Source organism: Dendrobates tinctorius, unplaced genomic scaffold (assembly GCF_039654945.1).
Source record: "Dendrobates tinctorius isolate UK_male_01 unplaced genomic scaffold, ASM3965494v1 ptg000040l, whole genome shotgun sequence".
NCBI classification, from domain to species: Eukaryota; Metazoa; Chordata; class Amphibia; order Anura; family Dendrobatidae; genus Dendrobates; species Dendrobates tinctorius.
This window is the reverse complement of record NW_027361708.1, coordinates 3482809-3499183: the sequence shown is the minus strand read 5'-3', so window position 1 is coordinate 3499183 and position 16375 is coordinate 3482809. Positions and strand designations below refer to the sequence as shown.

The following is a 16375-nucleotide window of genomic DNA, read 5'->3' as shown; positions in this document are numbered from 1 at the left end:
ACAGCAGTTGTCAACTATGGTTACAAACTACTTTTCCTCCCATATCGATGTTCTCCCACACAGGTCATTCCCCTTTGACTATTGGGCCGCTAAACTGGACACCTGGCCTGAATTGGCACAATATGCCTTACAGGAGCTCGCTTGCCCAGCTGCAAGTGTGCTATCGGAAAGAGTCTTCAGTGCAGCTGGATCAATCCTGACAGAAAAAAGGACCCGTCTGTCAACCCAAAATGTGGATGATCTAACCTTCATTAAAATGAACCACGCATGGGTTTCCAAGGATTTTGTCCCACCTTCCCCTGATGACACATAGGGTGACAGAAAAATGGCTTGCTTTGGTCCACCTCTTCCTGGTACTTCACCTATTTCGCCTTTTGCATCAGTTGAATGTCCAACATCAACATATGCCACTTTCTAAAACTCCCTAACTGTGCTGCCTCCCCCCCCATCCGGAGATACGGTACCCCTTCTAACCTTTGTGCAATGACGTGCAATCCATACTGGGCCTAACACCGTCTGAGCCTGCCTCATGCTGTATAGACATATATTTTGAATGTGTACGCTATCCATACATGTTATCCAGGGATACGGTACCCTTTCTAACCTTTGTGCAATCACGTGCAATCCATACTGGGCCTAACACCGTCTGAGCCTGCCTCATGCTGTATAGACATATATTTTGAATGTGTACGCTATCCATACATGTTATCCGGGGATACGGTACCCCTTCTAACCTTTGTGCAATGACGTGCAATCCATACTGGGCCTAACACCGTCTGAGCCTGCCTCATGCTGTATAGACATATATTTTGAATGTGTACGCTATCCATACATGTTATCCGGGGATACGGTACCCCTTCTAACCTTTGTGCAATGACGTGCAATCCATACTGGGCCTAACACCGTCTGAGCCTGCCTCATGCTGTATAGACATATATTTTGAATGTGTACGCTATCCATACATGTTATCCGGGGATACGGTACCCTTTCTAACCTTTGTGCAATGACGTGCAATCCATACTGGGCCTAACACCGTCTGAGCCTGCCTCATGCTGTATAGACATATATTTTGAATGTGTACGCTATCCATACATGTTATCCGGGGATACGGTACCCCTTCTAACCTTTGTGCAATGACGTGCAATCCATACTGGGCCTAACACCGTCTGAGCCTGCCTCATGCTGTATAGACATATATTTTGAATGTGTACGCTATCCATACATGTTATCCAGGGATACGGTACCCTTTCTAACCTTTGTGCAATCACGTGCAATCCATACTGGGCGTGAGAACGGCTGGCGAGCTGTTAAGCAAGCTACAGCACCTGTCCAGACAAGTACAGGGATTCCCTAGCGAGGAGACTTATTTGATTGTTTTCTATGTTGGGACAGCAATTTTTGGGGAGCACTATACTCTGGAGAATGATAGATGGGGCCCACCATACACTGGAACATTCCAAAGGTGGACATCAGACACTGGAGCAGCATTTACAGGGCCCATTATACACTAGAGCATTAGAAATGGGGCCCATTATGTTTGGAGCATTATTTGGGCCCATAAGACAGTGGAGCTTCATCCATGGGGACCAACATATACTGTAGCATTATGTGGAGCTCATCATACACTGTTTCAAACATTATATGGGACCAATGATTTTGTATGGAGAAATAGATGGGCCTCGTCATGAGATGTAAAAAGTGAGGTATTTTTCATTGTACTATACCGCTATTTCTCTGCCGTATCGGAGCATGATGAGTTGTGGTATGTGTTAAAGGGGCGCTCTTTCGCCCAGGGCACATGAAAACCTGCAGCCAGCCCTCCCCCCCACAAATTTAGCCAAATAACCCCCATTTTTCAGTGCGTAACTTGTATTATGAAGTTAATTAAGGTTGACAAGCTTAAGTAAGAAGAATTGATGCTTTTGGCATTCAAATGGGCACTGTAGGTGTGTTTCCTGTCCTCCTCTCACTGCCGACTTTTATTCCCCATTGACTTACATTGGGTTTCGTGTTTCGGGACGACCCCGACTTTTCCCTATAATCGGACGATCTTGCTCGACCCGACTTTTGGAAAAGTCGGGTTTCACGAAACGAAACGCGACCCTAAAAAACCAAAAGTCGCTCAACTCTACAGCCTAGTACTGCTTTGTGTTTTACAAACAGCACCGCAACAGCACAAAAAAATTGCCCTGAGGTTTAAAGCACAATTACACAACCCAGTCACCACACAAGACAGCGGTGCTGTCACTAAAAAATTTCCCTGAGGTTTAAGGCAAGATTACGCACCCCAGTCACCACACAAGATAGCAGTGCTGCCACTAAAAAATTTCCCTGAGGTTTAAGGCGAGATTGCGCACCCCAGTCACCACACAAGATAGCAGTGCTGCCACTAAAAAATTTCCCTGAGGTTTAAGGCGAGATTGCGCACCCCAGTCACCACACAAGACAGCAGTGCTGCCACTAAAAAATTGCCTTGAGGTTTAAGGCGAGATTACACACCCAAGTCACCACACAAGACAGCGGTGCTGCCACTAAAAATTGCCCTGAGGTTTAAGGCGAGATTACGTACCCCAGTCACCACACAAGACAGCGGTGCTGCCACTAAAAAATTGCCATGAGGTTTAAGGCGAGATTACACACCCAACTCACCACACAAGACAGCGGTGCTGCCACTAAAAATTGCCCTGAGGTTTAAGGCGAGATTACGCACCCCAGTCACCACACAAGACAGCAGTGCTGCCACTAAAAAATTGCCCTGAGGTTTAAGGCGAGATTACACACCCAAGTCACCACACAAGACAGCGGTGCTGCCACTAAAAATTGCCCTGAGGTTTAAGGCGAGATTACGCACCCCAGTCACCACACAAGACAGCGGTGCTGGCTGCGTGTCAGTTGTGCAGTACCGTGCGTGCGACCTATTCGCTGGGAACACAGCACCGCAAGAGCACAAAAAACTGCCCTGCAGGGGTAAATGAGACCCCCAAAATAGCTGGGAAAACTGTCACTGATCAGTCCCTGACCTTATACTTTCAGCTCTCAAAAAAAAGAGCTTTTGGGTTTTACAGAGGATTTCTGGATGATTTGCAGAAACAAACACAACTCTCCCTAGCAGCTGCTCACACTCTCCCTACACTAGCTGTGTTCTGCATGCAATGTGCAGAAAATGTCGGCGGCAGGGCTTAGATAGAGTCAGGCTATGATGACTCGTAGGCTATGACGCTGGTCGGCCAGCCAATCATAATAATGCTGCCCACAACCAAGAAGGCTGCGGCATTACAGTGATTGGCAAATGCTGGGCGGGAGATCCATGTTGTTCGAGGCGAATAGTGAAATACTCGCTATGTTCCGAGTACCACGACTACTTCACTACTCGCCGAGTACCGAATACCCACGATTATGCTCGCTCCTCCCTAATATTTGGCAAAAATTTTGAAAATTTAGCAATTTTCCAACTTTGAATTTTCGTGCCCTTAAATCACAGAGATATGTCACACAAAATACTTACATTTCCCACACGTGTACCTTACATCAGCACATTTTGGAACCAATTATTTTTTGTTAGGAAGTTATAAGGTTTAAAAGTTAAACAGCGATTTCTCATTTTTATAACACCATATTTTTTTTAGGGACCACATCACATTTAAAGTCACTTTGAGGGGTCTATATGATAGAAAATAACCAATGGTAACACCATTCTAAAAACTGCACCCCTCAAGGTGCTCAAAACCACATTCAAGAAGTTAATTAACCCTTCTGGTGCTTCACAGGACTTTTTGGATTATTTAAAAAAAAAATGAACATTTAACTTTTTTCACAAAAAATTTAATTCAGATCCAAATTTTTCTATTTTACCAAGGGAAACAGGAGAAATTGGATCATAAAAGTTATTGTGCAATTTGTCCTGAGTATGCTGATACCCTATATGTGCAGGTAAACCACTGTTTGGGCGCATGGCAGAGCTCAGAAGTGAAGGAGCGCTGTGTGACTTTACAATGCAAAATTGGCTGGAACTGAGACCGGACGCCATGTAACGTTTGGAAAGCCACTGATGTGCCTAAACGGTGGAAACCCACCACAAGTGACACCATTTTGGAAACTAGATCCCCAAGGAATTTATCTACAGGGTGGTCCATGTATATGGATACACCTTAATAAAATGGGAATGGTTGGTGATTAGTGTTGAGCATTCCGATACCGCAAGTATCGGGTATCGGCCGATACTTGCTGTATCGGAATTCCGATACCGACTTCCGATATTTTTTCAATATCGGAATTCGGCATCGGAATCGGAAGTTCAAAGTTGATTGACAGACTGACGTCATCATGATGCGCGGTGTGTGCGCATCATGATGCGCCGTCATTTCGGGCCTTCCGGGGGTCTCTGCCGGCCTGCCGGGGGGCTGTGCCGGCCTGCCGGGGGGCTGTGTGGACTGCCCGGGGTCTGTACCGGCCTGCCGGGGGGCTGTGCCGGCCTGCCGGTGGTCTGTGCACCCTGTGGGGGTCTGTACCGGCCTGCCGGGGGGCTGTGCCGGCCTGCCGGGGGGCTGTGCCGGCCTGCCGGGGGGCTGTGCACCCTGTGGGGGTCTGTACCGGCCTGCCGGGGGGCTGTGCCGGCCTGCCGGGGGGCTGTGCTGATGTCCGGGGGTCTGTGCAAGCATCGTCCGATGGGACTACAAGTCCCATCGGACGATGCCTGCTACCATGACAGTGATTGACACATTAGCCAATGATGGGACAGTAGTAGTCCCATCATCCGGCTAATGTGTTAAATGTTAAAAAAAAAAAAAAAAAAAAAAAAAAAAATGCTACATACATACTACATGCATGCTACATGCTACATACATACTACATATATACTACATACATACTACATGCATGCTACATACATGCTACATACATACTACATGCATACTACATATATACTACATGCATGCTACATACATACTACATGCTACATACATACCACATACATACTACATACATGCTACATACTACATACATACTACATGCATGCTACATACATACTACATGCATGCTACATACATACTACATGCTACATACATACTACATGCTACATACATACCACATACATACTACATACATACTACATACATACTACATGCTACATACATACTACATATATACTACATACATACTACATGCTACATACATACCACATATATACTACATACATACAATACATTCATACAATACATACATAGACATACAGTACATATAACATAGAGTAACATACTTACCAATACTTGTCACATTGTTCCCCGAAGCCATTGTCTTTTCCGGAATAAATATTAACATAACAAACCACAAAAATACTCACCCACGATCCGAAGCAGTCCACGAGTGTGTCCCACGACGATCTTGGGTAGAGAACGGCAGCATCAGATGATGCTGCCGTTCTCTACGGGCTGCAGGAATCCAATGACGGAAGGTAGGTATCCTTCCGCACTGTATTCCTCCGCCACTTAAAAAAAAAAAAGTCCTAGTCTCACTTTATGCCATTGCTGCGTGGGAAATTCCCACACAGCAATGGCATAAAGTGAGACTAGGGACTTTTTTTTTTTTTAAGTGGCGGAGGAATACAGTGCGGAAGGATACCTACCTTCCGTCATTGGATTCCTGCAGCCCGTAGAGAACGGCAGCATCAGCTGATGCTGCAGTTCTCTACCCAAGATCGTCGTGGGACACACTCGTGGACTGCTTCGGATCGTGGGTGAGTATTTTTGTGGTTTGTTATGTTAATATTTATTCCGGAAAAGACAATGGCTTCGGGGAACAATGTGACAAGTATTGGTAAGTATGTTACTCTATGTTATATGTACTGTATGTCTATGTATGTATTGTATGAATGTATTGTATGTAGTATGTATGTAGTATATATGTGGTATGTATGTAGCATGCAGTATGTATGTAGCATGCATGTAGTATGTATGTAGTATGTATGTAGCATGTAGTATGTATGTAGTATGTATGTAGTATGTATGTAGCATGCATGTAGTATATATGTAGTATGTATGTAGCATGTAGTATATATGTAGTATGTATGTAGCATGTAGTATGTATGTAGCATGCATGTAGTATGTATGTAGTATGTATGTAGCATGTAGTATGTATGTAGTATGTATGTAGCATGCATGTAGTATATATGTAGTATGTATGTAGCATGTAGTATGTATGTAGCATGCATGTAGTATATATGTAGTATGTATCATGTAGTATGTATGTAGCATGCATGTAGTATATATGTAGTATGTAGCATGTAGTATGTATGTAGCATGCATGTAGTATGTAGCATGCATGTAGTATGTATGTGGTATGTATGTAGCATGTAGTATGTATGTAGCATGCATGTAGTATATATGTGTTATGTATGTAGCATGTAGCATGCATGTAGCATGCATGTAGTATGTATGTAGTATATATGTGGTATGTATGTAGCATGTTGTATGTATGTAGCATGCAGTATGTATGTAGCATGCATGTAGTATATATGTAGTATGTATGTAGTATATATGTAGTATGTATGTTGCATGTAGTATTTATGTAGTATGAATGTAGCATGTATGTAGTATGCATGTTGTATGTATGTAGCATGTAATTTTTTTTTTTTTTTACATTTAACACATTAGCCGGATGATGGGACTACTACTGTCCCATCATTGGCTAATGTGTCAATCACTGTCATGGTAGCAGGCATCGCCCGATGGGACTTGTAGTCCCATCGGACGATGCCTGCACAGACCCCCGAAGCCTGCACAGACCACCGGCAGGCCGGCACAGCCCCCCGGCAGGCCGGCACAGCCCCCCGGAGCCTTCACAGCCCCCCGGCAGGCCGGCACAGCCCCCCGGCAGGCCGGCACAGCCCCCCGGAGCCTGCACAGCCCCCCGGCAGGCCGGCACAGCCCCCCGGCAGGCCGGCACAGCCCCCCGGAGCCTGCACAGCCCCCCGGCAGGCCGGCACAGCCCCCTGGCAGGCCGGCACAGCCCACCGGAGCCTGCACAGCCCCCCGGCAGGCCGGCACAGCCCCCCGGCAGGCCGGCACAGCCCCCCGGAGCCTGCACAGCCCCCCGGCAGGCCGGCACAGCCCCCTGGCAGGCCGGCACAGCCCACCGGAGCCTGCACAGCCCCCCGGCAGGCCGGCACAGCCCCCCGGCAGGCCGGCACAGACCACCGGAGCCTGCACAGACCCCCTGGCAGGCCGGCACAGCCCCCCGAAAGGCCCGTACAGACCCCAGAGAGGCTGTACAAGGGCAGGAAAGGGTTTTTCTTATTCCGATACCGGAAGTCCCATAGACTTGAATGGGACTTCCGGTATCGGAATCGGCGATACCGATACTTTTTTTAAAGATCGGCCGATACCATCCGATACGATACTTTGAAGTATCGGACGGTATCGCTCAACTCTATTGGTGATATCAACTTCCTGTTTGTGGCACATTAGTATATGGGAGGGGGAAAACTTTTCAAGATGGGTGGTGACCATGGTGGCCATTTTGAAGTTGGCCATTTTGGATCCAATTTTATTTTTTAAAATGGGAAGAGGGTCGTGTGACACATCAAACTTATTGAGAATTTCCCATGAAAAACAAAGGTGTGCTTAGTTTTAACGTAACTTTATTCTTTCATGAGTTATTTACAAGTTTCTCTTTGTTTACAGCCATTGACATGTCGCAAAGGTTAACGCGTGAGGAGCGGATACAAATTATGCTGAGGTCTGGCGAATCCAGTACCCGGGTCATTGCAGCAAATTTCAATACAAGACACCCTACACAAGAAAACTGTCACCATTCCCATTTTATTTAAGTCCATAAAAATTGCCCACCCAAAAAACATTGCCACGTCACTGAACATAATGTTCTGTGTAAACTGAGGGTCCTGTTCCAATTTTTGTTATGCCCATTCTGTAAATTCATTCCATGGTCAAATTGGCCCAGGTCACATGGACGGATCATTGCATCTGATGTCAGAAAGGGATTAAAGGGGTTTTCGAATGAACAAAATTTTATTTTAATCAATAGATTTTGGAATGTTAATAGATTCCAGATTTGGATATGTTTAAATAAAATTTCCCTGTGTTGAAATATTCTTATAAATGTGTCCCTGCTGTGTACTGTCTAATGGCTATGTCTGACCGTGCAAGGAACAAGGTCTACTCATACTACAGCTCTTGGGCAGAGGAGGAAGAAAAAGAGTATTGTGAGACAGTGACCGGCATTATTGTAAATGGCCGGTATTTGTCGCAGGGGAGGAGATCCTCTGCCTTGTAAGCCAGAGATTTTGCTCTGGGACTAGTAGTTCTATGAGCCTTGTTTTAGCTTATAAAAGGGGCTTACAGGGTTAGTCGGAGAGCTGGACGGGACTGACTAACCACACACACTTCCTACCTATGGGGGTGGTTACTGCTATATAATGTGACCGTGGTTTGGGTCACATGTTCTAGGTTGTAAGGTCCAACAGGAGGACAGGCCTGTGTGTTGGAAGGTCCTGAGAGTGAACCAGATTCCTGAATAGCACATGGTGAGGCCGTGGACCTGGATGGTCTGTGTTGAAAGGTCCTGTGAGTGGACTGGATTCCTGTATAGCACAAGGTGAGACCATGTACTTGCAGAGTCTGTGACAACACTGCGTTGGGGAAGCTACCGACCTTCTGAGGGTTTGGACTGTCGGGAATGCCCTTGTCCAACACTGCGTTGGGGAAGCTACCGACCTTCTGAGGGTTTGGACTGTCGGGAATGCCCTTGTCCCAATGCATCTCATGAGACAGTGATCTCAGTAAGGCAGCTTCCCTGGAAGCCAGGACTGACAATAAGTCAGCATGTGGAGCAGGAGCTCCTTTAAGTTAACTCCAGACAAGGGGGTTATAGTAAGGGCATACAAGTATCTGCCATTAGAACAGACTGTTGGTGATTGTTATGTTCTGTGGATGTTAATGTACTGTTCAGCGTGCGGTTGCAATGGTAACTGGACAAAGAAGTCCGGCATGTTTAGGGACTGTGATTTAAAGCTGTATACTATAAAGTGCTATGGACTATGTCAATGTGAGGTCTGTGATGTGTAAGGCTAGGTTCACATTTGCGTTTGAGTCCGTAGTGTATCAGCCGCATGCGCAAATGCATGCAAAAATGCGTACATACTGAGTGTTTTTTATCCGCCTCATCTTACGCATGACAGCAAAAAAAGCTGAGTGTCCATGCGTTTGTATGCGTTTTTGCATGCATTTGCGTTGTTTATGCGCATGCGTTTGATATGACATCAGACAAAAATGGGCGTGTCTCATGGGATTTCTAGAAGTATTTTGAATAACGCATGCGTTCCCATAAACACTAATGCGTTTTTTACGCACTCATCCACATGCGCATGGTTGCGCATATTTAACTGATTTTTGATGCCACAAGAAATGCAACATGCACCGCACACCGCGAAACAATGCATGCGTATGCAAAAGCATGCAAGCGCAGGTCTCTGTGTACACCATGTTAAATATATGTATGCATGTCGCATGCAGCTCTATGCAGATAAAACGCTGCGCGCACAGATGCCAATGTGAAACCAGCCTTAAGGGCCTGTCACACTAAGCGATATCACTAGCAATATCGCTATAACGTCACTGTTTTTTGTGACGTAGCAGCGATATTGCTAGCAATATCGCTACATGTGATACTTACCTCCGACCGGCTCCCCCGCTGAATATCACTGATCGCACGAGAACGTCCTGGACTGTTTCTCGTCGTCAGCTTCCTGCTGGGCTTCCTGTGGCGCCGATGAGCGACGCGTGGACGCGGGCGGGAGGACCTCAGGATCGCCTCGTCTGACAGGTACAGTAAGTAGTGACCCCCAACCGCTGCTATGTCGCTGGTGAGATCTGCCTGTGTGGCAGCTCACTAGCGACCACTTAGCGATGCACCAGCAATCCTGACCATGTCAAATCGCTGGTCGGGATCGCTGGTGCATCGCTAAGTGTGACAGTACGTTAACATGGCCTTCAGTGGTTTCTGCTAAGTTTAAATAAACTACATGGACTGTTTAAGTGAGAAAACGTTCCTGTGTGCCTCAAACTTGCTGCCAAGTGAGTGTCCTCCAATACATTCAATAAGCATGGGATCACAATCAATTATTTCTTTGAAGTAAAACATTGTATAAAAACAGGCAGGGAATACTTTATCTGACAGAAAAAAATCAGCTGTGACCGCATGCTATAATGTCTGCATACTCTTTTTCCTTCCTCCTTGACCAGCATATGTGGTATGATCAGACCATATTCCTGTACAGTCAGACACAGCCATTACACAGTACACAGAAGGGGCACATATATAAGATTATCTCAGCACAGGAACATTAATTTTAAACGCAATCAATTGTGGAAATTATTATTATTCCAAGATTTATTGATTAAAATCAACTTTTGTTGATTGGAAAACTCTTCTAAGGTATTTTGATACTTTAAACTACAGTGGACCAAACCCACTGATATTGGTAAACTCAGACAACAGTTTAATGTGTATGTGGGTTTACTGACTCTCCGACAGATACAGTATTTTGAGAATACAAGGATTCGATAAGTCCAATTTAAGACTGCCAAGCTTTTCAATGTCAGAGACATAAGCTGCTGCTCTCTTGTAGTCAGGATTTTGGAGACACAGTTGATGGCCAAACGATTAGTCTAATTACCGTCTGGCCGACAGTTATCTATTGTGCATGAGGTTCCTTTAGAGAGCCTCTCACTCAGCTTTCAGGCCATATGTGTTCTCTATTGTCAGAGTTGGTAATGTTTGCCTATTGTCCCCTACAACAGATTAACTTCAAGAGCTGAAAGATCACTTACTGCCTAGTATATGTAACCCCTGGGAAAGTGATATTGTCACAGAATAATCAATGTTATTCCCTTGATCTGTCAGTCATTATAATATAAGCTCAATTAAATATATGATACATACCACTTCAGAGCAGGAGAACATCAGCCAATGTGGTGTAAAAAACCTACAGCACAGCTCTATATATACCGTGATAGAGAAATATTTCCTTGTTTGCTCATTTCCTTATTTGACAGAAATTACCGTATATTGAAACGTGGATAATGAAAATCAGATAAACAATGAAAACAAACAAACCATTTAACATTGTATTTTTTAGAACAACGTGATACTATGTAGATACAATGACTATTCAAGTTAGAAAACCTATGATATTACTTCCTTTTATTTGGTTATCAGAAAAAACATTATATGAGCAACATCTGCAGCAGGGCTGACATTAATGGGGTGGGGTGGGCAGATTTGACAATTACCCTGGGCCAATCAGCAAAAAAAAGTCCCCTTTATTACCCTACACAGCTGCAGATTTAGTGGACTGCTCAATCTATGAACCAACTGTTTTACAAACCAGAATCTGCACTAATATTGTCAGCCATGCATTATCAGTTCAAATCCTGAAGTTAGCAAGACTTCTGGCAACATCATAGTCACATTACTAAATGTCTTTCACTGCATCAGTGTGTATGAATTGAAGAGGAATAGTTGTTTCCTAAATTGAGATTAGAATTGGAGTTGCCAGAAGTAGTTATTCTATCTCAAGTCAATATTCCAGCCTGTTAAGCACAGCAACTTTATTCTAGCCTCTACCAAGTCCTTTAGACTTTTTCTGCATACAGTGGGGAAAAAAAGTATTTAGTCAGTCAGCAATAGTGCAAGTTCCAACACTTAAAAAGATGAGAGGCGTCTGTAATTTACATCATAGGTAGACCTCAACTATGGGAGACAAACTGAGAAAAAAAAATCCAGAAAATCACATTGTCTGGTTTTTTTTCATTTTATTTGCATATTATGGTGGAAAATAAGTATTTGGTCAGAAACAAGCAATCAAGATTTCTGGCTCTCACAGACCTGTAACTTCTTCTTTAAGAGTCTCCTCTTTCCTCCACTCATTACCTGTAGTAATGGCACCTGTTTAAACTTGTTATCAGTATAAAAAGACACCTGTGCACACCCTCTAACAGTCTGACTCCAAACTCCACTATGGTGAAGACCAAAGAGCTGTCAAAGGACACCAGAAACAAAATTGTAGCCCTGCACCAGGCTGGGAAGACTGAATCTGCAATAGCCAACCAGCTTGGAGTGAAGAAATCAACTGTGGGAGCAATAATTAGAAAATGGAAGACATACAAGACCACTGATAATCTCCCTCGATCTGGTACTATACGCAAAATCCCACCCCGTGGGGTCAGAATGATCACAAGAACGGTGAGCAAAAATCCCAAAACCACGCGGGGGGACCTAGTGAATGAACTGCAGAGAGCTGGGACCAATGTAACAAGGCCTACCATAAGTAACACACTACGCCACCATGGACTCAGATCCTGCAGTGCCAGACGTGTCCCACTGCTTAAGCCTGTACATGTCCGGGCCCGTCTGAACTTTGCTAGAGAACATTTGGATGATCTAGAGGAGTTTTGGGAGAATGTCCTATGGTCTGATGAAACCAAACTGGAACTGTTTGGTAGAAACACAACTTGTCGTGTTTGGAGGAAAAAGAATACTGAGTTGCATCCATCAAACACCATACCTACTGTAAAGCATGGTGGTGGAAACATCATGCTTTGGGGCTGTTTCTCTGCAAAGGGGCCAGGATGACTAATCCGGGTACATGAAAGAATGAATGGGGCCATGTATCGTGAGATTTTGAGTGCAAACCTCCTTCCATCAGCAAGGGCATTGAAGATGAAACGTGGCTGGGTCTTTCAACATGACAATGATCCAAATCACACCGCCAGGGCATTGAAGGAGTGACTTCGTAAGAAGCATTTCAAGGTCCTGGAGTGGCCTAGCCTGTCTCCAGATCTCAACCCTATAGAAAACCTTTGGAGGGAGTTGAAAGTCCGTGTTGCCAAGCGAAAAGCCAAAAACATCACTGCTCTAGAGGAGATCTGCATGGAGGAATGGGCCAACATACCAACAACAGTGTGTGGCAACCTTGTGAAGACTTACAGAAAACGTTTGACCTCTGTCATTGCCAACAAAGGATATATCACAAAGTATTGAGATGAAATTTTGTTTCTGACCAAATACTTATTTTCCACCATAATATGCAAATAAAATGAAGAAAAAAAACAGACAATGTGATTTTCTGGATTTTTTTTTCTCAGTTTGTCTCCCATAGTTGAGGTCTACCTATGATGTAAATTATAGACGCCTCTCATCTTTTTAAGTGGTGGAACTTGCACTATTGCTGACTGACTAAATACTTTTTTTCCCCACTGTATGTAGCATAGAGTTTCTGTATGTGTGTGTGTATGTACCATAGCCTGTGTATCAGTGAGTGTGTATGTGTATCACAGCATTTGCAGGGCAGATTCTAGCTTCACCGCTGCCTAAGGCAAAAATTAAAATGTCCACCCCTTCCAAAAAAAAACATTAACTGGAACATTACTATAGGCTTTACAGGTTCATTATCATTATTAGAACTCTGAAAACACAGGGTCTGAGCCTGTGGCAATGACAAGAAAAAATTCAAATCCAGCTCGACGAAGTGTGACCAGATTTTATTCACTTAAGTGATTGATAGAGGATAAAACAAGGTCATCAGTACAGCTTACATGATATGCGACATCGACTTGTTTCAGCTGCCTGCACACCCTTAGTTACGATTAAGAGGTTACAGAGACTGACCTGTGCCCCATACATGTCCCGGTTAACTATGATAACTGTGAATGTTTTAATCTGTATACATATATTGTATTGTATTGGGGCAGCAGGGACGCCAGGATTTCCACGTGCATCATACTGGTAATGACTTTTAGCCTTTCTAATATGTTATAAGAATGTTTATACCGCCATGTACTTTAAATAGGGACTAGTTTATCCCGTCTATGAGCACATTATTCATGATAAGCTTTATAGCTATATTTATTTTTAAGGTTTACATAATGAGTACTTAAGCACTTTATTCCAGGATACGGGAATTTGTTTGCATAACCCCACATCTGCAGTGTTGGCTCCATTGGTTCTTTGTGCACTATATATGAATTGTGCTATTGTTGTAGCGGATTTAATCATTTCTTCAGCTTGTGAACTTTCTGTTCATTACAGCTTTTTTTTGCACTGTTAGCACTCTATGGCATGATATCCCTGATTTTTGTATTTTCAGTACCACTTCTTTTTACTTGTTTTTAATTTATTTCAATAAAAATATTCTTTTTACCAGTATCCCTTGAGTGTTGCCTATTCTATAGGAACCCATTTTTGTGATTAATATTGTATTTTGAGGGGATATACCCCACTGAATTAGGGGTTTAAAAATATTAAGGACTTTATTTGTGATTAAATATATTGTATTGTACCTGATGCTGCTATGTATATACAGTACAGACCAAAAGTTTGGACACGCCTTCTCATTCAAGGAGTTTTCTTTATTTTCATGACTATGAAAATTGTAGATTCACTCTGAAGGTATCAGAGTGTGCAAAGCAGTAATCAAAGCAAAAGGTGGCTACTTTGAAGAACCTAGAATATAAGACATATTTTCAGTTGTTTAAAATTTTTTGGTTAATTATATAATTCCACATGTGTTAGATCATAGTTTTGATGCCTTCAGAGTGAATCTACAATTTTCAAAGTCATGAAAATAAAGGAAACTCTTTGAATGAGAAAGTGTGTCCAAACTTTTGGTCTGTACTGTATATGTTGTGTAAATAGGGAAAGCTATAGGGTTAGCCACTAGAGGGGGGCATTGTAGGATAGGAGCTTAGCATAACAACTAGTTAAATTAGGAAGTGCCAACTGTGAGTAAGGCAGAAAATTTCCTGCATTTTGAGTTAGGAGGGCCATTGAGCCCAAACAGTCCAGTAGGGCTGTCCAGTGGGAGGAGGCCGGCGGCATCGTGGAAACTCCGGTCGCTTGGGTGTCCGAGTCCCCGGAGGAGCTGCGGAGCAGCTGGGAGGAGCCCGTGGTGCAGGGGAAGGTGAGCGATTCCCCGCCCTGGCTGGCGGCACTGCAGGCAGCCCCCGCCTCCCCACCCCATCCAGACGCTAGGCCCAAAGTCCCCGATATCGATTCCCAGCTGCCCAGCCCCATTCTACCAGCCCAAGGGGGTGCAAGGCCTAAGGACCATGCGCTTGAGACTCAGCCTCCCCGCCCGGCACCTGGTCACTCACCGATATCAGCGCCTTACGAATCCGCGGCCTATGCTGAGCCGACTGACGTCTACGCCATCGATCCCCGGTCCCCTCACCTGGCTTCTCCCCGTCCCGCGTCACCGGCATGGAGCAGGCCTGTGGCCTAAACGGGGCCGTCTGTCTGGTTTGCCGATATCATTGCCCAGAAAAAGAACAAGGAGCAGGAGATCTGGGTGGCCCTCCATGAGAAGGGGGAAACTGCCATGTCTGTTCCCCGGAGCCACGGGCGGCTCATATATACTAACCCTGAGCGGGGTTATGGATTCATTAAGGAGGCAGAGACTGGCCACAAGGTCTACCTTAATGCATCCTCCATAAAGTATGGGAGGGCACTGCAGATGGGGGACTGGGTGTCCTTCTATAAAGAGCACTGCCCCCGCGACAACTATGCGGTAGCCGTGATTGTGTACCCCAAAGAATATGGAACCCCATGAGGGGGAGGTGGACTCCTGGGTCTTGGGCACTAGGGACACTCGTGGCCCAGGGACTTCCAGGCATCCTGGGGGCCCCACAGCGGTGGGGTGCCCTCCTGCTGGCAAAGTAGTACAGCCGTCAGGAGATGGCCCGGAGCACCGTTGATGTTCACGGACTACCGGGACTGCTGTGCGCTGTTGCGCAGCATGGGAACTGTTCTGCATCTCCTCGGGGTAAGAAACCCTACTCCTGATGCAGAAGAGATATGTTGGGGGTACTGCTCACAAAGGAAGGGGGCGCTCTTGTACTTACAAATGTTCTCGTAATAAGTAGATATTGTCTATATACAGATTTGGGGGGTTATTATTATGACAAGGAAAATTAGTAGATATGCTGAATAGTACTGTAAAGAGGGAAAGAGTTAATTAATAATAATGGCTAAAATAAATGTTTAAAAGTGGAGGTAATGAGCGTATTTGATAGGAATAATTCAAATGTTACCAGGAATTTGGTTAAATTGTTATGCTGAAAAATGTTCAAGAAGGAGGTCCGAAATGCAAAGAAATGAAAAAATCCTTGCCATGACTAATTATAAAATGAAGGGGTAAGAAAGTTTGTGATCTAAAACAGACAGCAGTCCACAAGTCAGGTCCTAGGTGGAAAAATATCTGGAACGGAAGGAAAGGGAAGGTGGTGACCTGGTAGACCAGAGCCTTGGTCATCCCGCCCTGGAGTAGAACGTAATTCTGGAAAGTGAGAACAGTGGGGGAGAGCAC

General features: G+C 44.6%; 1 protein-coding gene across 2 annotated transcripts in view; it reads right to left on the bottom strand.

Moving 5' to 3' along the window:
• LOC141088646 (pulmonary surfactant-associated protein D-like) overlaps window positions 1–16375 on the bottom strand; it is a 263348-nt gene that overhangs the window by 90053 nt on the left and 156920 nt on the right. The window contains exon 1 of one of the 2 annotated variants that reach the window (XM_073574788.1): window positions 10954–11008. The exons of the other annotated variant lie outside the window; for it this stretch is intronic. Within the exon in view, the coding sequence (XP_073430889.1) occupies window positions 10954–10974 (21 nt within the window). The 5' untranslated portion in view covers window positions 10975–11008. Of the gene's footprint in view, window positions 1–10953; window positions 11009–16375 lie in introns of those variants that run through there. 2 annotated transcript variants of the gene reach the window in all.